The sequence below is a fragment of the Oncorhynchus mykiss genome, chromosome 8, assembly GCF_057628025.1.
Source record: "Oncorhynchus mykiss isolate SJ-2025 chromosome 8, ASM5762802v1, whole genome shotgun sequence".
NCBI lineage: Eukaryota > Metazoa > Chordata > Actinopteri > Salmoniformes > Salmonidae > Oncorhynchus > Oncorhynchus mykiss.
Genome location: NC_143029.1, coordinates 8,485,372 through 8,509,711, shown reverse-complemented (window position 1 = coordinate 8,509,711; position 24,340 = coordinate 8,485,372). Strand labels below are relative to the sequence as shown.

The following is a 24,340-nucleotide window of genomic DNA, read 5'->3' as shown; positions in this document are numbered from 1 at the left end:
CCCCTTTCTCTCCCCTTCCTCTCTTCTTCCCTCTCCCCCTTTCTCTCCCTTTCTTCTCTTCTTCCCTCCCTCCCCCCCTCCCCCTTTCTCTCCCCTTCCTCTCTCTCTCCCTCCCTCCCTCCCTCCCTCCCTCCCTCCCTCCCTCCCTACCTCTCCCCCCTCCTCCCCCTTTCTCTCCCCTTCCTCTCTTCTTCCCTCTCCCCCTTTCTCTCCCTTTCTTCTCTTCTTCCATCCCTCCCCCCCTCCCCCTTTCTCTCCCCTTCCTCTCTCCCTCCCTCCCTCCCTCCCTCCCTCCCTCCCTCCCTCCCTCCCTCCCTCCCTCCCTCCCCCTTTCTCTCCCCTTCCTCTCTTCTTCCCTCCCTCCCTCTCCCCCTTTCTCTCCCCTTCCTCTCTTCTTCCCTCCCTCCCTCTCCCCCTCCTCCCACCTTCCTCTCTCCCCATCTGCCCTTCCCAGGGGCCATGTATTGGGAACCAGCAGAGTCTGGCCCACAGCAGACTGTGGGATGCAGTGGTGGGATTCCTGCATGTGTTTGCCAACATGCAGATGAAGCTGTCCCAGGTAACTAGGTGTCCTCAGTGCTGCACCAACCATTCCAGTAAAGTGAGTAAAATAAAACTGTAAACTACTGGCCCAGTCCAGCGTCCTGCGAGCTACCCTGCTGTCCTGGAGTTGCAGTCAGTGTCAATCTATAGGCAGCAGTGTCCCTCTGCTTCCTGTCAGTCAACGCTCACTGTCGTCTCCATCGCCTCTCCAATCAGTCACTGATCTTTTAAAAATCACTCACATTTCAATAGATTATTCAGGGGATGTACTTGTACATCAAGCTGCCTCTCACTACAGAAACAGGAGATTGGTTCCTGCCCTGGGGGCCGTTGTAGCTCAAGGCTTACTTACTACTACACTTAAATAGCCTCAAAGAGTATAGGATTCACCTACACAGGACCGCACCAAACATCCTCAACATCAATAAGCAGGTCATTAGATGTAAAGCAATTTTTCCCCAGTTCATTGCTGTAAATGAGAATATGTTCTCACTCACCTAGTCTGGTAAAGGTTGTTAAGGTTTACTTATATGGTAAATTAAGGTTTAAATGTGTATTAACATTTAAAAACGGTATGTATTAATGCCTATATCCTGCAAGAATTGGGGCGTTTCAGCAGGAGCTTTACCCCAATAACCATGAACACAGTTACACAGTCAACTATGTAAGGACATTACAATGTAAAGGGGTTTAACCACCACTTGTCTACTGTCTTTGACTACTGTTCTCTGACCATTGTGACACTGTTTAGAACTGTCTGACCATTGTGACACCGTTTAGAACTGTCTGACCATTGTGACACTGTTTAGAACTGTCTGACCATTGTGACACTGTTTAGAACTGTCTGACCATTGTGACACTGTTTAGAACTGTCTGACCATTGTGACACTGTTTAGAACTGTCTGACCATTGTGACACTGTTTAGAACTGTCTGACCATTGTGACACTGTTTAGAACTGTCTGACCATTGTGACACCGTTTAGAACTGTCTGACCATTGTGACACTGTTTAGAACTGTCTGACCATTGTGACACCGTTTAGAACTGTCTGACCATTGTGACACTGTTTAGAACTGTCTGACCATTGTGACACTGTTTAGAACTGTCTGACCATTGTGACACTGTTTAGAACTGTCTGACCATTGTGACACTGTTTAGAACTGTCTGACCATTGTGACACTGTTTAGAACTGTCTGACCATTGTGACACTGTTTAGAACTGTCTGACCATTGTGACACTGTTTAGAACTGTCTGACCATTGTGACACTGTTTAGAACTGTCTGACCATTGTGACACTGTTTAGAACTGTCTGACCATTGTGACACTGTTTAGAACTGTCTGACCATTGTGACACCGTTTAGAACTGTCTGACCATTGTGACACCGTTTAGAACTGTCTGACCATTGTGACACCGTTTAGAACTGTCTGACCATTGTGACACTGTTTAGAACTGTCTGACCATTGTGACACTGTTTAGAACTGTCTGACCATTGTGACACTGTTTAGAACTGTCTGACCATTGTGACACCGTTTGGAACTGTCTGACCATTGTGACACCGTTTAGAACTGTCTGACCATTGTGACACTGTTTAGAACTGTCTGACCATTGTGACACTGTTTAGAACTGTCCACGTCTCAGTGAAATGGTCTGTTGTAAAAAATCTAGTCTAATATATATCCTAGTTTATTCTGGCTTGTAGTAATAGTTGCGCTCAATAGTAGATTTAGCTTTTCGTTCTGTCGTCCAGAGGAATGCGGATGCTGTCTTCATAGATTAGGCCTGTAAAATCCCTCTAACATTAGATTATGAAATTCATCTGTGTTGAATGATTTTGTTTTGTTTTGGTATTTTTAATGCACGCCAACTTTGTATTGTACGCGTTATTGAGATTGAAAAATGCTTTATAAATACATTGTATTATGATTTATTTATTTTATTATTAAGTACTAAATAATACAAATGAATAAATAGTAATTCATACTAATAAATGAATCGTAGTATAGTGTTAATGGAGTTCTTCTGACGGCTGGTGCTCCTTTAGGACTCGTGTCAGATTGAGCTGCTCAAGGAGTTGATGGATCTTCAGCAAGACATGGTGGTGATGATGCTGTCACTGCTCGAGGGTAAGAACCTACTACAGATTCACTCAAATAGGACTTTAGACGTTGTAGGTTACGGTCACCACACAAGCATTGGATTTGTGTGTATTGGGTATAGGTTGTGAAATTGGATTTGTGTGTATTGGGTATAGGTTGTGAAATTGGATTTGTGTGTATTGGGTATAGGTTGTGGAATTGGATTTGTGTGTATTGGGTATAGGTTGTGAAATTGGATTTGTGTGTATTGGGTAAATGTTGTGAAACTGTTAGATATCACTTGTTAGATACTGCTGCACTGTCGGAACTGGAAGCACAAGCATTTCTCTACACTCGCATTAACCTCTGCTAACCATGTGTATGTGACCAATACAATTTGATTTGATTGTGTGAATATGAACAAGGAAGAAAGTAAGAGTAAGTTTGTAAGTAAAGTAAGTAAGAATGTAAAGTAAAGTAAGAATGTAAATTAAAGTGAGTAAGAATGTAAAGGAAAGTAAGTAAGAATGTAAATTAAAGTAAGTAAGAATGTAAATTAAAGTAAGTAAGAATGTAAAGTAAAGTAAGTAAGAATGTAAAGTAAAGTAAGAATGTAAATTAAAGTGAGTAAGAATGTAAATTAAAGTGAGTAAGAATGTAAAGTAAAGTAAGATTGTAAATTAAAGTAAGTAAAATGTAAAGTAAAGTAAGAATGTAAATTCAAGTTAGTAAAAATGTAAAGTCAAGTAAGAATGTAAATTAAAGTAAGTAAGAATGTAAATTAAAGTAAGTAAGAATGTAAAGTAAAGTAAGAATGTAAAGTAAGAATGTAAATTAAAGTAAGAATGTGAAGTAAAGTAAGAATGTAAATTAACTTCTTGCGTCGAGCCATCCCGGATCCGGGATCGTGACTACAGCCTCAAGCTTATTACCATAACGCAACGTTAACTATTCATGAAAATCGCAAATGAAATTAATATGCTAGCTCTCAAGCTTAGCCTTTTGTTAACAACACTGTCATCTCAGATTTTCAAAATATGCTTCTCAACCATAGCAAAACAAGCATTTGTGTAACAGTATTGATAGCTAGCGTAGCATTTAGCGTAGCATTTAGCGTTAGCATTCAGCAGGCAACATTTTCACAAAAACCAGAAAAGCATTCAAATAAAATCATTTACCTTTGAAGAACTTCGGATGTTTTCAATGAGGAGACTCTCAGTTAGATAGCAAATGTTCAGTTTTTCCTGAAAGATTATTTGTTTAGGACAAATCGCTCCGTTTTCTGCGTCACGTTTAGCTACGAAAAAAACCTGTATCCAGGATTGTGTAAATCTATCCGCAAGCTCATTAGCATAACGCAACGTTAACTATTCATGAAAATCGCAAATGAAATGAAATAAATCTATTTGCTCTCAAGCTTAGCCTTTTGTTAACACTGTCATCTCAGATTTTCAAAATATGCTTTTGAACCATAGCTAAACAAGCATTTGTGTAACAGTATTGATAGCCTAGCATAGGATTATCCCTGGCATTCAGCATGCAACATTTTCCAGACAAAAACCAGAAAAGCATTCAAATAAAATCATTTACCTTTGAAGAACTTCAGATGTTTTCAATGAGGAGACTCTCAGTTAGATAGCAAATGTTCAGTTTTTACAAAAATATTATTTGTGTTGACAAATCGCTCCGTTTTCTTCATCACGTTTGGGTAAGAAAAATAAAAAAATAAGAAAAAACATTAAGTCATTAAAACGCAAACTTTTTTCCAAATTAACTCCATAATATCGACAGAAACATGGCAAACGATGTTTAGAATCAATCCTCAAGGTGTTTTTCACATATCTATCGATGATAAATCCTTCGTGGCAGTTGACTTTCTCTTCTGAAGAAATGGAACGCGCATGGACCTAGAGATTACGCAATCATTTTGACAGAGGACACCGGGCGGACACCTGGTAAATGTAGTCTCTTATGGTCAATCTTCCAATGATATGCCTACAAATACGTCATAATGCTGCAGACACCTTGGAGAAACGACAGAAAGGGCAGGCTCATTCCTGGTGCATTCACAGCCATATAAGGAGACATTGGAACACAGCGCCTTCAGAATCTGGGGCATTTCCTGTATGAAACTTCATCTTGGTTTCGCCTGTAGCATTAGTTCTGGGGCACTCACAGATAATATCTTTGCAGTTTTGGAAACGTCAGAGTATTTTCTTTCCAAAGCTGTCAATTATATGCATCTTTTCGTGACAAAATATCTTGTTTAAAACGGGAACGTTTTTTATCCAAAAATTAAAAGAGCGCCCCCTATCTCGAAGAAGTTAAAGTAAGAATGTAAAGTAAAGTAAGAATGTAAATTCAAGTAAGTAAGAATGTAAATATGACATGACATTGATTCCCAGTCTTATGTGATGTCTCCTAGGCAACGTGGTGAATGGAACGATTGGAAAGCAGATGGTAGACACTCTGGTGGAGTCCTCCAGCAACGTCGAGATGATCCTCAAGTTCTTCGACATGTTCCTCAAGATCAAGGACCTGACCACCTCTGACAACTTCAGAGAGTACGACCCCGAGAACAAGGGGGTCATCTCCAAAAAAGATTTCCAGAAGTCCATGGAGAACCAGAAGCAGTACACCCAGTCGGAGATTGAGTTCCTCCTCTCCTGCACCGAGGCCGACGAAAACGACATGTTCAACTACGAGGAGTTTGTGGAGCGGTTCCACGAGCCGGCCAAAGACATCGGCTTCAACGTAGCCGTGCTGCTCACCAACCTCTCTGAGCACATGCCTCACGATCCCCGTTTGGCCACATTCCTGGAACCAGCTGAGAGCGTGCTGAACTACTTCGAACCGTACCTGGGCCGCATCGAGATCATGGGCGGAGGGAAGCGCATCGAGAGGGTCTATTTTGAGATCAGCGAGTCCAGTCGTACACAATGGGAGAAGCCACAGGTCAAAGAGTCCAAGAGACAGTTCATCTTTGATGTGGTCAACGAGGGGGGAGAAAGCGAGAAGATGGAGATGTTTGTGAACTTCTGCGAAGACACCATCTTTGAGATGCAGCTGGCATCTCAGATCTCGGAGCCCGACGTGGTGGAGCGCCAGGAAGAGGAAGAGGAGGAGGTGCACAACTTGTTAGAAGAGCTTGCAGAGGAAGAGGAGAATAGCGAGCTGGAAGCTTCCTCGGCTTTCACCATGGCCTGCATCTCCGCCAAGAAGAAGATCTCCAACTTCAGACAGATGCTGACCTTCAAGATCCTCAAGAAGCAGTTCAAGAAGACCAAGAAGCTGAGCTTGAAGGAGATGACCGTTGGGTTCTTCTCCTTCTTCTGGACGCTCTTCACAGGGTTCTTCAAGGGGATCTACAGTCTCATCTTCGGATTCTTCCACCTCATCTGGTCGTCCATGTTCGGAGGCGGGCTCGTCGAAGGTGGGATCTTTTTTTTATGTTCTTTTAATTATTATTTCCTATTTTGCCTATTTCATTTATTTTTTCTCTTTCACATTATTGTTTTTTGGCTACGCATAAGTGTGTTGCAATGTTTTTAAATGCACTTTAAATAAAGTTTGATTTGATTTGAAGGAGCCAAGAACATGAAGGTGACAGACATCTTGGGTAACATGCCCGACCCCACCCAGTTTGGTATCCACGGCGATGTGTTGGAGATGGAGAAGGCCGAGGTTGGTGATTCTGTGTCGGGCGGGACAGACCAGGCCATCAAACCGTCAGACAAGGCAGAGCAGGACATCTTAATGCAGATGATTAATCCCACACCAAAGAAAGGGGAAGGGTTAAAACACGTTGATCCTGGACTGGGAGACGTCTCTGAGACTCCTGAGCCCACCGCCACTGTGGAGAAGAAGGTGAGCAATGTATATCTGTTAAACCTTAGGATAAAAAAATAAGAAATTAAATACAATGGTTTGTGCAGCTTATAACACTTTAGACAACCAGAAGATATCATATACAATGTTGATTTACGATGGCTTCTGTATAGCCTACTAGTTCTCAGTAGGGCGTGTTTCACATGGGTGTTGTCACTAATAATTATACCTCTAACCTTCTGTTGTCTGTCTCATGTAGAAGACTGATCCTCTCTATCCTTCTGTTGTCTGTCTCATGTAGAAGACTGAACCCTCTCTATCCTTCTGTTGTCTGTCTCATGTAGAAGACTGAACCTCTCTATCCTTCTGTTGTCTGTCTCATGTAGAAGACTGATCCTCTCTATCCTTCTGTTGTCTGTCTCATGTAGAAGACTGATCCTCTCTAACCATCTGTTGTCTGTCTCATGTTGAAGACTGATCCTCTCTATCCTTCTGTTGTCTGTCTCATGTAGAAGACTGATCCTCTCTATCCTTCTGTTGTCTGTCTCATGTAGAAGACTAATCCTCTCTATCCTTCTGTTGTCTGTCTCATGTAGTAGACTGATCCTCTCTAATCATCTGTTGTCTGTCTCATGTAGAAGACTGATCCTCTCTAATCATCTGTTGTCTGTCTCATGTAGAAGACTGATACTCTCTATCCTTTGTTGTCTGTCTCATGTAGAAGACTGAACCTCTCTAACCTCCTGTTGTCTGTCTCATGTAGAAGACTGAACCTCTATAATCATCTGTTGTCTGTCTCATGTAGAAGACTGATCCTCTCTATCCTTCTGTTGTCTGTCTCATGTAGAAGACTAATCCTCTCTATCCTTCTGTTGTCTGTCTCATGTAGTAGACTGATCCTCTCTAATCATCTGTTGTCTGTCTCATGTAGAAGACTGATACTCTCTAACCATCTGTTGTCTGTCTCATGTAGAAGACTGATCGTCTCTATCCTTCTGTTGTCTGTCTCATGTAGAAGACTGAACCTCTCTAACCTCCTGTTGTCTGTCTCATGTAGAAGACTGATCCTCTCTAATCATCTGTTGTCTGTCTCATGTAGAAGACTGATCCTCTCTAATCATATGTTGTCTGTCTCATGTAGAAGACTGATCCTCTCTAATCATCTGTTGTCTGTCTCATGTAGAAGACTGATCCGCTCTAATCATATGTTGTCTGTCTCATGTAGAAGACTGAGCCTCTCTAATCATATGTTGTCTGTCTCATGTAGAAGACTGTACCTCTCTCATCATATGTTGTCTGTCTCATGTAGAAGACTGATTCTCTCTAATCATCTGTTGTCTGTCTCATGTAGAAGACTGATCCTCTCTAATCATCTGTTGTCTGTCTCATGTAGAAGACTGATCCTCTCTAATCATCTGTTGTCTGTCTCATGTAGAAGACTGATCCTCTCTAATCATCTGTTGTCTGTCTCATGTAGAAGACTGATCCTCTCTAATCATCTGTTGTCTGTCTCATGTAGAAGACTGATCCTCTCTAATCATCTGTTGTCTGTCTCATGTAGAAGACTGATCCTCTCTAATCATCTGTTGTCTGTCTCATGTAGAAGGCTGTTAAAGAAACTAAAGAGTCGGAACCAGAGAAAGCAGAGTGAGTAGTCTATACATTTATTTATCTGTCTGTGTATGTTTACTTCAGCTATGTAACATGAATGGCATGTTAAAATCAACTTGATTTATAGTGTATTTAAAACATACATTCCAATCCTGTGCTCGGTTGCTCGTATCTTGACAGTTTGTTATTTTAAATAAGAGTTTGATTTGAATTGATAATACTTTTTTAAAATGAAAATAATTGAATGAAACGAAAGACTGTGTTGTGTGCTGTGTTTGTGTTGTGCTGTGTGCTGTGTTTGTGTTGTGTGTTGTGTGTTGTAGTGTTGTGTTGTTGTGTGTTGTGTTGTGGTGTGTAGTGTTGTGGTGTGTTGTGGTGTGTAGTGTTGTGGTGTGTAGTGTTGTGGTGTGTTGTGTTGTGGTGTGTAGTGTTGTGGTGTTTTGTGTTGTGTTGTGGTGTGTTGTTTTGTGTTGTGGTGTGTTGTGTTGTAGTGTGTTGTGTGTTGTGTTGTGGTGTGTTGTGGTGTGTTGTGTTGTAGTGTGTTGTGTTGTGGTGTGTTGTGTTGTAGTGTGTTGTGTTGTAGTGTGTTGTGTGTTGTGTTGTTGTGTGTTGTGTTGTGGTGTGTAGTGTTGTGGTGTGTTGTGGTGTGTAGTGTTGTGGTGTGTAGTGTTGTGGTGTGTTGTGTTGTGGTGTGTAGTGTTGTGGTGTTTTGTGTTGTGTTGTGGTGTGTTGTTTTGTGTTGTGGTGTGTTGTGTTGTAGTGTGTTGTGTGTTGTGTTGTGGTGTGTTGTGGTGTGTTGTGTTGTAGTGTGTTGTGTTGTGGTGTGTTGTGTTGTAGTGTGTTGTGTTGTAGTGTGTTGTAGTGTGTGGTGTGGTGTGTTGTAGTGTGTTGTGTTGTGGTGTGTTGTGTTGTAGTGTGTGGTGTGGTGTGTTGTGTTGTGTTGGGATTTCAGCTCTCTAACAGTTGTCAGAGCTATGTGCTGGTGTCAGATCGATAACAGATCGGCGGCCATCTTGTGTTCTCACAGCACAGAGAAGAAGGAGAAGGAAGACAAGGCCAAGGAGGAGGAGCCTAAAGAGGAAGTGGCTCAAGAGAAGCCCGCCCCCAAGTCCAGAAACGGCCAATCAAAGGATGCTCCTACTTCCTTCTTTGCCAGCTTCTTTGCTGGGCTGGAGATCTACCAGGCCAAGATGCTGGTAATACATCAGACATTGTGTTTGTTCTACATTTACGTGTATTGGGCGCGGGTAATCTCTCTCCAGAAATAGCTTTTCTGCCTGCCACCTGCTGTCAACAGTGACCTTCCACGTTGTCTTCATTGCAGTCACGCTCACCTCAGAAGACTGCTTTAAATGATAATGACTAAATGTATTATCATGACTGAATGTCTAACTTTGTGTTCCATGTGTTCCAGAACACGTTGGCTCGGAACTTCTACAACATGCGTTTCCTGGCTCTGTTTGTGGCGTTTGCCATCAACTTCATTCTACTGTTCTACAGGGTAATTTATTATGACCTTTAATGTTTTCTTGCTCTCTTTTCTACAAGTTGCTAATAGTTATTGCGTTGATGGAGAGATGAGGTGTTTTCTTTCCCACCATACGGTGACAGTTCTTTAGCAATAACCAGGCTCTTGTATGTGACAAGCTCATAGCCTCACTGCTGAATTAGACGTTCATCCACGTTCTCCAAACGTCAAATTTAGAAGTGTTTTTGTTGCTCCCGCTGATCTTTATCATTCAATTTCTTCAAAATGACACATTTTGAAGGTAAGGGTTAAGTTTAGTCACTTATTATGAATGGTTAAGGTAAGGGTTAAGGTTTGGATAGGGTAATGAATGGTTAAGGTAAGGGTTAAGGTTTGGATAGGGTTATGAATGGTTAAGGTTTGGATAGGGTTATGAATGGTTAAGGTTTGGATAGGGTAATGAATGGGTAAGGTAAGGGTTAAGGTTAGGGATAGGGTTATGAATGGTTAAGGTGAGGGTTAAGGTTTGGCTAGGGTTATGAATGGTTAAGGTAAGGGTTATGAATGGTTAAGGTAAGGGTTCAGGTTAGGGATAGGGTTATTAATGGTTAAGGTAAGGGTTAAGGTTAGGGATAGGGTTATTAATGGTTAAGGTTTGGATAGGGTTATGAATGGTTAAGGTAAGGGTTAAGGTTAGGGATAGGGTTATGAATGGTTAAGGTAAGGGTTAAGGTTTGAGATAGGGTTATTAATGGTTAAGGTAAGGGTTAAGGTTTGAGATAGGGTTATTAATGGTTAAGGTAAGGGTTAAGGTTAGGGATAGGGTTATTAATGGTTAAGGTGAGGGTTCAGGTTAGGGATAGAGTCAAAACCCACAACTGGGATCGAACACACAACCTTCTGATCCAGAGTCATGGGTTTACGCCTATCCACAACACACTAGCAAAAACCAAGCCTACTTGATAGTGGTTGTGAAGGCATTCCCCGACGTCATCAGGACGTGAGACAGATGTCCAATTTTGACATCAATCTTGAACGACCTGGCTGCCTGGATGACCACTTGGAGTCAACTTTGAGACAACGTTGTGAGCTGGTTGTGTGTTTGCTGCGATTTGACCATTGTGCAGTTTTTCATAGAAATAAAAACACATTTTCTCCGTGGGGTCGTCTGCCCTCAGGTGACTGCTGATGAGGATGACTCCTGGACTAGTTCTGATGATGATGATGAAGGTGGTGAGGAGTACTTTGTCCTGGAGGAGAGTACAGGCTACATGGCTCCTACACTGTGTTTCCTTGCTGTGTTCCACACCGCCCTCTCTGTCCTCTGTTTGATTGGCTACTACTTTCTCAAGGTGATTCCAATCATTTAATCAATCAGCACCCGATCACATCGTTTCGCAACATCTTTCTGTCCGTCTGCCTACCCGTTTGTCTCGGTCCGTCGTTGTATTCTAATGATCTTCTTCCTAAATTTTTCTCCTCTCTCCCCTTTTTTCTCTCTCTGTCGTCCATTTCCCTCCCAGGTGCCTCTGGTGGTGTTTAAGCGAGAGAAAGGGATCGCCAGGCTCTTGGAGTTTGAAGGTCTCTACATCACAGAGCAGCCGGCAGACGATGACATCACAGGACAGTGGGACCGCCTCGTCATCAACACACCGTGAGTCATTACCACGGAGGTACACTCAGTGCCTGACTTGGACTGAAACAGGTGCCGGTACTGTTTATATTTAGGTGCGGGAGCTCCACAATACTTTTGAGCTGAGATTCTATGAGAAGTGCAGGAACTCAAGCGGTAGAACATGTGAGGTGCCGGTACTCAGTTCCCGGAAACTCCTGCCCAAGTCAACCACTGTGTAAAGTCAGTTGAACAAGTCACCAGCTTCAGATGGAAGTTCCCAATAGAATTGGAGGGACATTGAACGACTGACACCATGTCTATCTTATTTTTCTCAAGGTCCTTCCCCAATAATTACTGGGACAAGTTTATCAAACGAAAGGTAGGTGGGATTTCAAAACTAATATAAACATGTAGAATAGTAATGTTATTCACACAGAATTCTACACAAGTTCTACACAGTATAATGTCATAGTGTAGTATAACAAATCTTATAAACACAAACCGTATGTCTTTCCCTGTATGTGTCTGTCTATAGGTCATTAATTAGTCTGGAGACCTGTATGTGTCTGTCTATAGGTCATTAATTAGTCTGGAGACCTGTATGTGTCTGTCTATAGGTCATTAATTAGTCTGGAGACCTGTATGTGTCTGTCTATAGGTCATTAATTAGTCTGGAGACCTGTATGTGTCTGTCTATAGGTCATTAATTAGTCTGGAGACCTGTATGTGTCTGTCTGTAGGTCATTAATTAGTCTGGAGACCTGTATGTGTCTGTCTATAGGTCATTAATTAGTCTGGAGACCTGTATGTGTCTGTCTATAGGTCATTAATTAGTCTGGAGACCTGTATGTGTCTGTCTATAGGTCATTAATTAGTCTGGAGACCTGTATGTGTCTGTCTGTAGGTCATTAATTAGTCTGGAGACCTGTATGTGTCTGTCTATAGGTCATTAATTAGTCTGGAGACCTGTATGTGTCTGTCTATAGGTCATTAATTAGTCTGGAGACCTGTATGTGTCTGTCTATAGGTCATTAATTAGTCTGGAGACCTGTATGTGTCTGTCTATAGGTAATTAATTAGTCTGGAGACCTGTATGTGTCTGTCTATAGGTCATTAATTAGTCTGGAGACCTGTATGTGTCTGTCTATAGGTCATTAATTAGTCTGGAGACCTGTATGTGTCTGTCTATAGGTCATTAATTAGTCTGGAGACCTGTATGTGTCTGTCTATAGGTCATTAATTAGTCTGGAGACCTGTATGTGTCTGTCTGTAGGTCATTAATTAGTCTGGAGAACTGTATGTGTCTGTCTATAGGTCATTAATTAGTCTGGAGACCTGTATGTGTCTGTCTATAGGTCATTAATTAGTCTGGAGACCTTGATTTGTCTGTCTATAGGTCATTAATTAGTCTGGGGACCTTGTTTTGTCTGTCTATAGGTCATTAATTAGTCTGGAGACCTGTATGTGTCTGTCTATAGGTCATTAATTAGTCTGGAGACCTGTATGTGTCTGTCTATAGGTCATTAATTAGTATGGAGACCTGTATGTGTCTGTCTATAGGTCATTAATTAGTCTGGAGACCTGTATGTGTCTGTCTATAGGTCATTAATTAGTCTGGAGACCTGTATGTGTCTGTCTATAGGTCATTAATAAGTATGGAGACCTGTATGTGTCTGTCTATAGGTCATTAATTAGTCTGGAGACCTGTTTTTGTCTGGTTACAGGTCATTAATAAGTATGGAGACCTGTATGTGTCTGTCTATAGGTCATTAATTAGTCTGGAGACCTGTATGTGTCTGTCTATAGGTCATTAATTAGTATGGAGACCTGTATGTGTCTGTCTATAGGTCATTAATTAGTCTGGAGACCTGTATGTGTCTGTCTATAGGTCATTAATTAGTATGGAGACCTGTATGTGTCTGTCTATAGGTCATTAATTAGTATGGAGACCTGTATGTGTCTGTCTATAGGTCATTAATTAGTCTGGAGACCTGTATGTGTCTGTCTATAGGTCATTAATTAGTATGGAGACCTGTTTTCGTCTGGTTACAGGTCATTAATAAGTATGGAGACCTGTACGGAGCTGAGCGGATAGCTGAGCTGTTGGGTCTGGATAAGAGCGCCCTGGACTTCGACCCTACTCAGGAGACCGTGGTGGAGGCGGCTTCTCTTGTATCCTGGTGAGACAATCCACACTTCTCACATCATCCTAACAAAACTCTTAATAATGTGAATGCAGGCTGATGCATCACCAATAAAACACATAGCTAATAAACATAGTGATAGACATAGTACCTCAGTTTAGTTAAGCGCTGGTGAGAAAGTAATCCTCTCATATCAACACAGTAAAATACATGATGATACCTCTGTCTGTTTCCCAGCTAAGAAACCTCTGTCTGTTTCCCAGCTAAGAAACCTCTGTCTGTTTCCCAGCTAAGAAACCTCTGTCTGTTTCCCAGCTAAGAAACCTCTGTCTGTTTCCCAGCTAAGAAACCTCTGTCTGTTTCCCAGCTAAGAAACCTCTGTCTGTTTCCCAGCTAAGAAACCTCTGTCTGTTTCCCACCTAAGAAACCTCTGTCTGTTTCCCAGCTAAGAAACCTCTGTCTGTTTCCCAGCTAAGAAACCTCTGTCTGTTTCCCACCTAAGAAATCTCTGTCTGTTTCCCACCTAAGAAACCTCTGTCTGTTTCCCAGCTAAGAAACCTCTGTCTGTTTCCCAGCTAAGAAACCTCTGTCTGTTTCCCAGCTAAGAAACCTCTGTCTGTTTCCCAGCTAAGAAACCTCTGTCTGTTTCCCAGCTAAGAAACCTCTGTCTGTTTCCCAGCTAAGAAACTTCTGTCTGTTTCCCAGCTAAGAAACCTCTGTCTGTTTCCCAGCTAAGAAACCTCTGTCTGTTTCCCAGCTAAGAAACCTCTGTCTGTTTCCCAGCTAAGAAACCTCTGTCTGTTTCCCAGCTAAGAAACCTCTGTCTGTTTCCCACCTAAGAAATCTCTGTCTGTTTCCCAGCTAAGAAACCTCTGTCTGTTTCCCTATGGTAGGTTGAGCTCTATCGACACCAAGTACCACATCTGGAAAATGGGAGTGGTGCTGACTGACAACGTAAGTGTTTACTCCCTCAGTAAAGCCAAACTGTCAACCTAGCCCCTCCCCTTTCAGTGTTTGTGGCTGGCAGTAGGGCTCTGGATAGGTGTAAGCAGTATGGTCAAACCACCCGGAGGCCATCAGGAGGCTTGCTGGAGCCCTCACCATACTGCTTACACCTATCCAGTCCCTTCCAAACGGCAAACACAAAGGTGAAAGGACGAAGGATTTCAAGTAGATTTTTAGACTGATGAAGTGTACGGACTGAGCTTCACATTTCCTTGTTCTGTCATGTCAGTCGTTCCTGTACCTGATCTGGTACGCCACCATGTCCATCCTGGGGCACTATAACAACTTCTTCTTCGCTGCCCATCTGCTGGACATCGCCATGGGCTTCAAGACCCTCCGGACCATCCTGTCTTCCGTCACTCACAACGGAAAACAGGCACGTGGCAATAACACCACCAGACACATAGACATTTGAACCACTAGACTGTAGATCCGGGGACATCTCAATAGTCTAAAGTCGCCTCCTCTCCTTTTGTCTGCAATGATCTGAAAACAGTTATATCACTTTAGTGATGAGAAGGAAGGAAGATCCTCCCAGACAGACACATGGGGCAATAACACCACCAATCACATAGACATTTGAACCACTAGACTGTAGATCAGGGGACATCTCAATAGTCTAAAGTCGCCTCCTCTCCCTTTGTCTGCAATGATCTGAAAACACATGGGAAAGCAGTTATATCACTTTAGTGATGAGAAGGAAGGAAGATCCTCCCAGACAGACACATGGGGCAATAGGGTGCTTTCAGATCTGGGTCAAATACATGTCAAATACCTGTACTTTCGAAAAACTCCAAGCTAAATCGAGCGCATCTCATACACTGAAAAAATATATGTAAACACAACATGTAAAGTGTTGGTCCCATGTTTCATGAGCTGAAATACAAAATAAAAACTTATTTCTCAAATTTGGTGCACAAATTTGTTTACATCCCTGAGTGAGCATTTATCCTCCCTATATAATGCATCTACCTGACAGGTGTGGCATATCAAGAAGCTAATTAAACATCATGATCGTTACACAGGTGCACCTTGCGCTGGACACAATAAAAGGCCACTCTAAAATGTGTCATTTTGTTACACAACACAATACCACAGATGTCACACATTTTGAGGGAGCGTGCAATTGACATGCTGACTGCAGGAATGTCCTCCAGAGCTGTTGCCAGATAATTTAATGTTCATTTTTCTACTGTGAGACTTCAAAGTCATTACAGAGAATTTGTCAGTGCGTCCAACCGGCCTCACAACTGTATGGCGTTGTGTGGGTGAGCGGTTTGCTGATGTCAACATTGTGAACAGAGTGCCCCATGGTGGCGGTGGGGTTATGGTATGGGCAGGCCTTAGCTACAGACAACGAAACACAATGGCATTTTATCAATGGCAATTTGAATGCATAGAGATACAAATTACATTTTAAATTTGACCCATGTCTGGTTGCTGATTACGAAAGGTTGATATCCTCATTCTAGTCAAGTCAAGTAAAGTTTTGTTTATTTTATTTTACCAAGATCTCAACACCAAGGTTTGGAACCTAAGTAATGTTCCTATTGTTCCATAAAAAATGTTTTTAAAAGTTCTGAACCAGTTCGAGCCCAAAAATATTTTTTCATATAGTTCCCTTTCGTGATTTCTTTAAAAACCTGTGAAATTTACTCAACAAATTAGCGACGCTAGAGCAGCTTCAGACCAGGTAAGATAGTTGATAATATACTTGATTGGTCAGATAAGTGCAGGAGCGAGATGAGAGAGCGGAGGGATACTTGCCTTGAAGCGCTGAACATCATGACGTGGTGAACTGGAATGTGTTGAGACTATGACTAACATTGTAACTTAACCAAATTACACAATGATATACTAGACATTAGGAATATTTTGTGAACTAAAAATAATATTATTAATGGGTTCTCAAGATAATAAAATACTGGTTCTGTTCAGGAACACCAGAGATCACATTCTATACCGATTATGCTTCCGTTCCTCTAAAAACAAAATTATATTTTTTGGTTCTGTTCCCTGAACCGGTTCCAACCCCTGCTCAACACACTACATTTCTGTATGTAGAGAACACGGTGAATATGAATGTCCTCTCTCCCTCTGTCTCTCCCTCTGTCTCCCTCTGTGTCTCTCTCTCTCTCTCTCTCCCTCTGTCTCTCTCCTTCTGTCTCTCTCCCTCTGTCTCTCCCTCTGTCTCTCCCTCTGTCTCTCCCTCTCTCTCTCTCTCTCTCTGTCTCTCTCTCTCTCTCTCTCTCTCTCTCTGTCTCTCTCTCTCTCTGTCTCTCTCTCTGTCTCTCTCTCTCTCTGTCTCTCTCTCTGTCTCTCTCTCTGTCTCTCCCTGTCGCTCCCTCTCCCTGTCTCTCTCTGTCTCTCTCTGTCTCTCTCTCTGTCTCTCTCTCTGTCTCTCTCTCTGTCTCTCTCTCTGTCTCTCTCTCTGTCTCTCTCTCTGTCTCTCTCTCTGTCTCTCTCTCTGTCTCTCTCTCTCTGTCTCTCTCTCTCTGTCTCTCTCTGTCTCTCCCTGTCTCTCCCTCTCTCTGTCTCTCTCTCTCTCTCTCTCTACAGTTGGTGCTGACCGTAGGTCTGTTGGCGGTGGTGGTGTATCTGTATACTGTGGTGGCCTTCAACTTCTTCAGGAAGTTCTACAACAAGAGCGAGGACGAGGACGCACCTGATATGAAGTGTGACGACATGATGACTGTAAGTCTGCACAAACACACCCCTCTACTCACTGCTAGTAGATGACTCAACAAAGTAGTATTGATACTGTGTCATAGCACGTATCAGTCAGTCATACACATCCATACACAGCCACTAATAGATGGCTTGGTTGGAGTTAATTCCACAACTCACAGAACATGTTGTAGGAAGGAATCCAAAAACTGCTACACATACTGCTCAGTGCTATCTGTTCCTCCTGTATATCCTGCTCAGTGCTATCTGTTCCTCCAGTATATCCTGCTCAGTGCTATCTGTTCCTCCTGTATATCCTGCTCAGTGCTATCTGTTCCTCCTGTATATCCTGCTCAGTGCTATCTGTTCCTCCAGTATATCCTGCTCAGTGCTATCTGTTCCTCCTGTATATCCTGCTCAGTGCTATCTGCTCCTCCTGTATATCCTGCTCAGTGCTATCTGTTCCTCCAGTATATCCTGCTCAGTGCTATCTGTTCCTCCTGTATATCCTGCTCAGTGCTATCTGCTCCTCCTGTATATCCTGCTCAGTGCTATCTGTTCCTCCAGTATATCCTGCTCAGTGCTATCTGTTCCTCCTGTATATCCTGCTCAGTGCTATCTGTTCCTCCTGTATATCCTGCTCAGTGCTATCTGCTCCTCCTGTATATCCTGCTCAGTGCTATCTGCTCCTCCTGTATATCCTGCTCAGTGCTATCTGATCCTCTGTTCCTCCTGTATATCCTGCTCAGTGCTATATGTTCCTCCTGTATATCCTGCTCAGTGCTATCTGTTCCTCCAGTATATCCTGCTCAGTGCTATCTGATCCTCTGTTCCTCCTGTATATCCTGCTCAGTGCTATCTGTTCCTCCTGTATATCCTGCTCAGTGCTATCTGTTCCTCCAGTATATCCTGCTCAGTGATATCTGCTCCTCCTGTATATCCTGCTCAGTGCTATCTGCTCCTCCTGTATATCCTGCTCAGTGCTATCTGCTCCTCCTCTATATCCTGCTCAGTGCTATCTGCTCCTCCTGTATATCCTGCTCAGTGCTATCTGCTCCTCCTCTATATCCTGCTCAGTGCTATCTGTTCCTCCTGTATATCCTGCTCAGTGCTATCTGTTCCTCCTGTATATCCTGCTCAGTGCTATCTGTTCCTCCTGTTTATCCTCCTCAGTGCTATCTGTTCCTCCTGTATATCATGCTCAGTGCTATCTGTTCCTCTGTTCCTCCTGTATATCCTGCTCAGTGCTATCTGTTCCTCCTGTATATCTTGCTCAGTGCTATCTGTTCTTCCTGTATATCCTGCTCAGTGCTATCTGTTCCTCCTGTATATCCTGCTCAGTGCTATCTGTTCCTCCTGTATATCCTGCTCAGTGCTATCTGTTCTTCCTGTATATCCTGCTCAGTGCTATCTGTTCTTCCTGTATATCCTGCTCAGTGCTATCTGATCCTCTGTTCCTCCTGTATATCCTGCTCAGTGCTATCTGTTCTTCCTGTATATCCTGCTCAGTGCTATCTGTTCTTCCTGTATATCCTGCTCAGTGCTATCTGATCCTCTGTTCCTCCTGTATATCTTGCTCAGTGCTATCTGTTCTTCCTGTATATCCTGCTCAGTGCTATCTGATCCTCCTGTATATCCTCCTCAGTGCTATCTGTTCCTCCTGTATATCCTGCTCAGTGCTATCTGTTCTTCCTGTATATCCTGCTCAGTGCTATCTGATCCTCTGTTCCTCCTGTATACCCTGCTCAGTGCTATCTGATCCTCTGTTCCTCCTGTATATCCTGCTCAGTGCTATCTGATCCTCTGTTCCTCCTGTATATCCTGCTCAGTGCTATCTGTTCCTCTGTTCCTCCTGTATATCCTGCTCAGTGCTATCTGCTCATCCTGTATATCCTGCTCAGTGCTATCTGTTCCTCCTGTATATCCTGCTCAGTGCTATCTGTTCCTCCTGTATATCCTGCTCAGTGCTATCTGTTCCACCTGTATATTCTGCTCAGTGCTATCTGTTCCTCCTATATATCCTGCTCAGTGCTATCTGTTCCACCTGTACGCGGGGGTGAGGGCCGGCGGTGGTATCGGTGATGAGCTCGAGGACCCGGCCGGAGACCCCTACGAGCTGTGGCGTATCCTCTTCGACATTACCTTCTTCTTCTTCGTCATCGTCATCCTCCTGGCCATCATCCAGGGTACGTTATCTACTAGGCCGCTGGTTCTCATCCTTGTTTGGTTACCGTACCTCCGATCACATTGTTTTTCCATACGATATGAGTCATACGAGTCTTCCCAAATACCCCCTGTGGATAGGATTGGTACCCCCGGGGTACCAGAACCCCAGGTTGGGAACCATTTGTATTTGGCTTCTTGCTGTTTAAAACAACAGCCGAGAGGACTAGGCTTTCCTGTGTAATAAATGTGAAGTTAAAATGCTGTCTTATTCAATACTCCAGGTTTGATTATTGATGCGTTTGGGGAACTGAGAGACCAGCAGGAGCAGGTGAAGGAGGATATGGAGGTAAGAGTTCACCTGGTCTGGAGGTAAGAGTTCACCTGGTCTGGAGGTAAGAGTTCACCTGGTCTGGAGGTGAGAGTTCACCTGGTCTGGAGGTGAGAGTTCACCTGGTCTGGAGGTGAGAGTTCACCTGGTCTGGAGGTGAGAGTTCACCTGGTCTGGAGGTGAGAGTTCACCTGGTCTCACCTAGAACCTACTGTATCAATGTTAGGAAACAGCAATGTTATTCTGTTGTTGTTAAGTCATTGACACGATTCCATATTCTTCACAACAGAACATTTTATCCTCTTGAATAAACGCTAATATGTTAAGGAAGGGGAATGTATCTGATTAACACATTCCATCCTCTTGTAGACTAAATGCTTCATCTGTGGAATTGGAAACGACTACTTTGACACGACACCCCACGGCTTTGAGACCCACACCTTACAAGAGCACAACCTGGCCAACTACCTGTGAGTACATAACTGACATGAGGATGTTGTTCAAGCACATATGACCAGAGCTGCTCCATTAAAAGGCTCTCGTTTGAATTGAATTAGATGTGCTTAACCAAGGAGGCTCTGGATGAATGTCTGAGTTAATATTTTTTGATCAATCTGGCCTCCTCTGACACTGCTTTTGTCCTTGTGCAGCTTCTTCCTGATGTACCTCATCAACAAGGACGAGACTGAACACACGGGTCAGGTACGTACAATAACACTTCTCTTTATCATATGAAAACAGGTCACAGGTCATCGAGAAACACCTTCTCACTCATTAAACCCTTTATCGTACTGCGTTGTTTCCCTCAACAGGAGTCGTATGTGTGGAAGATGTACCAGGAGAGATGCTGGGACTTCTTCCCTGCTGGGGACTGTTTCAGGAAACAGTATGAGGACCTGCTTGGGTAGAGAGGACACCTAACACTACATTACCCAGCTACCCTACAACCCTACCTGGGTAGACAGGACACCTAACACTACATTACCCAGCTACCATAAAACAACACTATCTGTATTTGAGAGACACGTCTACCTACTCACAACCCTACACCTTATCTGAGACAGACTTCTTACTCACGTCAATGAACTTTAATGGATAGACAACACTATCTGTGTAGAGAGGACACCAGGACACCCCTACAACACTATCTGTGTAGAGAGGACATCAGGACACTACTCTACAACACTATCTGTGTAGAGAGGACACCAGGACACTACCCTACAACACTATCTGTGTAGAGAGGACATCAGGACACTATCCTACAACACTATCTGTGTAGAGAGGACACCAGGACACTACTCTACAACACTATCTGTATAGAGAGGACATCAGGACACGACCCAGCTACCCTACAACACTATCTGTGTAGAGAGGATATCAGGACACGACCCAGCTACCCTACAACACTATCTGTGTAGAGAGAACATCAGGACACGACCCAGCTACCCTACAACACTATCTGTGTAGAGAGGACATCAGGACACTACTCTACAACACTATCTTTGTAGAGAGGACATCAGGACACTACCCTACAACACTATCTGTGTAGAGAGGACATCAGGACACTACCCTACAACACTATCTGTGTAGAGAGGACACCAGGACACTACTCTACAACACTATCTGTGTAGAGAGGACATCAGGACACGACCCAGCTACCCTACAACACTATCTGTGTAGAGAGGACATCAGGACACAACCCAGCTACCCTACAACACTATCTGTGTAGAGAGGACACCAGGACACGACCCTACAACACTATCTGTGTAGAGAGGACATCAGGACACTACCCTACAACACTATCTGTGTAGAGAGGACATCAGGACACGACCCAGCTACCCTACAACACCATCTGGGTAGAGAGGACACCAGGACACGACCCAGCTACCCTACAACACCATCTGGGTAGAGAGGACACCAGGACACTACCCAGCTACCCTACAACACCATCTGGGTAGAGAGGACACCAGGACACTACCCTACAACACCATCTGGGTAGAGAGAACACCAGGACACGACCCAGCTACCCTACAACACCATCTGGGTAGAGAGGACACTGTATCTGAGAGACTAACTTCACTTGAACCTTAATGAAACCTGAAAACTAGCTCCACTTAGCTCTTCTGTTGCCATTGTATCCATCATACAGTTGCACCTATTGAAATGGCCAGCCACTACTGAGGAGAGACTGATGTGATGAAGACGATGACTGACGATGATTGGACTTGGTGTTTTGGATTTTTATATGGAGAGTAAAGTCCTTTTGCCGATCACTAAAAGATAAGTCACCCGCCACGGTGACACCTCGTATGCTCTTTCGAACGCAAAAAAAAAATATATATTTTGATGTGATTTGTCATGATGACACGTTGCCCTTTTCACTTCGCTTAGCACCAAAACCGTTGCACAATTTGTCATGTGGCAGAGTGGAGACATTGATGTGTAGGGTTTCAGTTTGATGGGTGATGGAATGCACAAATAATGCACAAGCCATGATATTAATACCGAAGACAGTAATAACCCAGATATTAACTGATTACCAAAATAAGATTGATGCTAGAATGTGTATTGTGGTGGTGATAATGATGAAACTATAAATTAAATTCATTGAATTAGAACTGTTCTAGCTTGGTCTGAATATGATTTGCTTGGTGAGATGAGGAATTTTAAAAATGCGTCCCTCAAGGGTCAGTCTTGAGCCCATTTATAGTTGTTTATCAAGTGCCATTGTGCCTTAATTTGAGAAACTATGCACACACAAACATGGTGTCCCTTGACACCCTTTAGTGCTCTAGATTTGGGATTAGTTAAGAGCATAATTGCCTAGCTACAGTAGTGATAGTTTTGTGGATTTTCAGTTCAAAACATTTACTTTGTTGTACAAAAACTAGGTAACCATTGTGTAAATGTTGCTCCGTTTGGATTGGTTCCCAAGCTTCAGAGTCTCCTTGCCTGCCTGTACACCTTTCTTTCCACAGTAGAAATGAGAAATGACACACTGAGGAAATAACACGGTTCAAGATTTATCGAACACGTAACGACAGAGAGAAACAGTGAACCTCTAATTGTATGAACATTTGGATGTAGTAGCTTTGAGAAACTGCGTTTCTTTCTGAGGAGGCAGGAAGAAGGATGGAGAAGAATAAAGTAACCAATGCAATGAAAAACATCTCTGTTGTCCATGGCAACTAGCACCTATCCAATCACAGAAACCTTTCTGAGGGTAAAGCCGTGTGTATGTGTGTGTGTGTGTGTGTGTGCGCGCGTGCGTGCGTCTGACAAGGCAAAAGGAGTAGAAATACCATTATCCTTTAACGTTGAATAAGTAAAAATACAAAACACAGTTAAACACTCGGTCGCTCACAGAGTTCTGATGCTGCTAACAGTCCCATATCTGTAGCCCCAGTCAGCCGCCAATCCTTCAGCCACTCGATCAAGCGACCCCGGGTTGGTTGGTTAGTGAGACAGAAAAAAAAACGGGGATTTTGACATGTGGAATCAGTAAAATGGGAGTGGGGGGGGGGGAGATAACTCTCAACAATTAATTTGTGAAAAGTAAATTCTATAATTGGCTATCATAAATCAACAATGCCCTTCGTACAAATTTGATCTTACGATTTTGTCCATTTATAGCGATCTGTCTTAGCGTCTTTCAGATAAGCAGCGCTCCGTGCCTTGCCTGAGGAGAAGTGGAGTAAAATATGATATATGACTGGGTTAGAGCACCTCCAGGGGTGCTGTACTACTATGGTTGACCCTGTAAAACAACACATTACACTGCACCTGCAACCATATACAATATATTGCCATACTAAAACAGGAAAGAGCTTTCCCCAAACTGTTGCCACAAAGTTGGAAGCACAGAATCGTCTAGAATGTCATTCATTGTATGCTGTAGCATTACGATTTCCCTTCACTGGAACAAAGGGGCCCGAACCACGAAAAACAGCCCCAGACGTATTCCTCCTCCACCAAACTTTACGGTTGGCATTATGCATTGGGGCAGGTAGCATTCTCTTGGTATCCGCCAAACCCAGATTAATCCGTTGGACTGCCAGATGGTGAAGCGCGATTCATCACTCCATAGAACGCGTTTCCACTGCTCCAGAGTTCAATGGCGGCGATTTTTACACCACTCCAGCCGACGCTTGGCATTGCACATGGTGATCTTAGGCTTGGCCATGGAAACCCATTTCATGAACAGTTCTTGTGCTGAAGAAAAGTGAGCATTAATCGACTCCTGGGACAGGGGAGACTGGTCCCAAAACAAAGTGGGTGATTTAAGATGAAGTCGTCAACCGTTATGGCCAACCCTGTTATTTTATTTGCTACTTAATAGGCACTTACTATAGTCATTTTTTTTATTTAGATAGAAAAACATATTTTTTATTAAGTTACATAGTATTTATAGTGTTATTTACCTTTTAGCAGAATTGAATCCAAAGTGACTCAGTCATGCATGCATACATTTGACATATATTTTGTCCATTAAAGGATCCAACAGTGTACGTTGGATTCAGTCTTTTACAATTTTACACTGAGCGATGTTACCAAATTAAAATACTGATATCAACCTGGCCAGATTGTACAATTTGATTCAGTTCTGTCACCAAACAGTCAGTCACTAGGGGTCACCAGTCAGTCAATGTGGTCACCAGTCAGTCAATGTGGTCACCAAACAGTCAGTCACTAGGGGTCACCAAACCAGTCAGTCACTAGGGGTCACTAGTCAGTCAATGTGGTCACCAGTCAGTCAATGTGGTCACCAAACAGTCAGTCACTAGGGGTCACCAAACCAGTCAGTCACTAGGGGTCACCAGTCAGTCAATGGGGTCACCAAACAGTCAGTCACTAGGGGTCACCAAACAGTCAGTCACTAGGGGTCACCAG

General features: G+C 43.1%; 1 protein-coding gene across 6 annotated transcripts in view; it reads left to right on the top strand.

Moving 5' to 3' along the window:
• The window catches only part of LOC110529177 (ryanodine receptor 3), a 250,062-nt gene extending 227,438 nt beyond the window's left edge, over positions 1-22,624 (top strand). For all 6 annotated transcript variants that reach the window (XM_090242497.1, XM_090242492.1, XM_090242494.1 and 3 more), the window contains 19 exons: positions 455-559; positions 2,585-2,666; positions 5,044-6,051; positions 6,205-6,485; positions 8,050-8,093; positions 9,085-9,253; positions 9,472-9,558; positions 10,704-10,877; positions 11,049-11,179; positions 11,477-11,519; positions 13,193-13,320; positions 14,178-14,238; positions 14,519-14,665; positions 16,849-16,983; positions 18,986-19,142; positions 19,404-19,468; positions 19,820-19,920; positions 20,101-20,152; positions 20,263-22,624. In XM_090242497.1, coding sequence (XP_090098623.1) covers positions 455-559; positions 2,585-2,666; positions 5,044-6,051; positions 6,205-6,485; positions 8,050-8,093; positions 9,085-9,253; positions 9,472-9,558; positions 10,704-10,877; positions 11,049-11,179; positions 11,477-11,519; positions 13,193-13,320; positions 14,178-14,238; positions 14,519-14,665; positions 16,849-16,983; positions 18,986-19,142; positions 19,404-19,468; positions 19,820-19,920; positions 20,101-20,152; positions 20,263-20,358 — 3,066 coding nt within the window. In that variant the 3' untranslated portion in view covers positions 20,359-22,624. The remainder of the gene's footprint in view (positions 1-454; positions 560-2,584; positions 2,667-5,043; positions 6,052-6,204; positions 6,486-8,049; positions 8,094-9,084; positions 9,254-9,471; positions 9,559-10,703; positions 10,878-11,048; positions 11,180-11,476; positions 11,520-13,192; positions 13,321-14,177; positions 14,239-14,518; positions 14,666-16,848; positions 16,984-18,985; positions 19,143-19,403; positions 19,469-19,819; positions 19,921-20,100; positions 20,153-20,262) is intronic.
• The last annotated feature ends 1,716 nt before the right edge of the window (positions 22,625-24,340 follow it).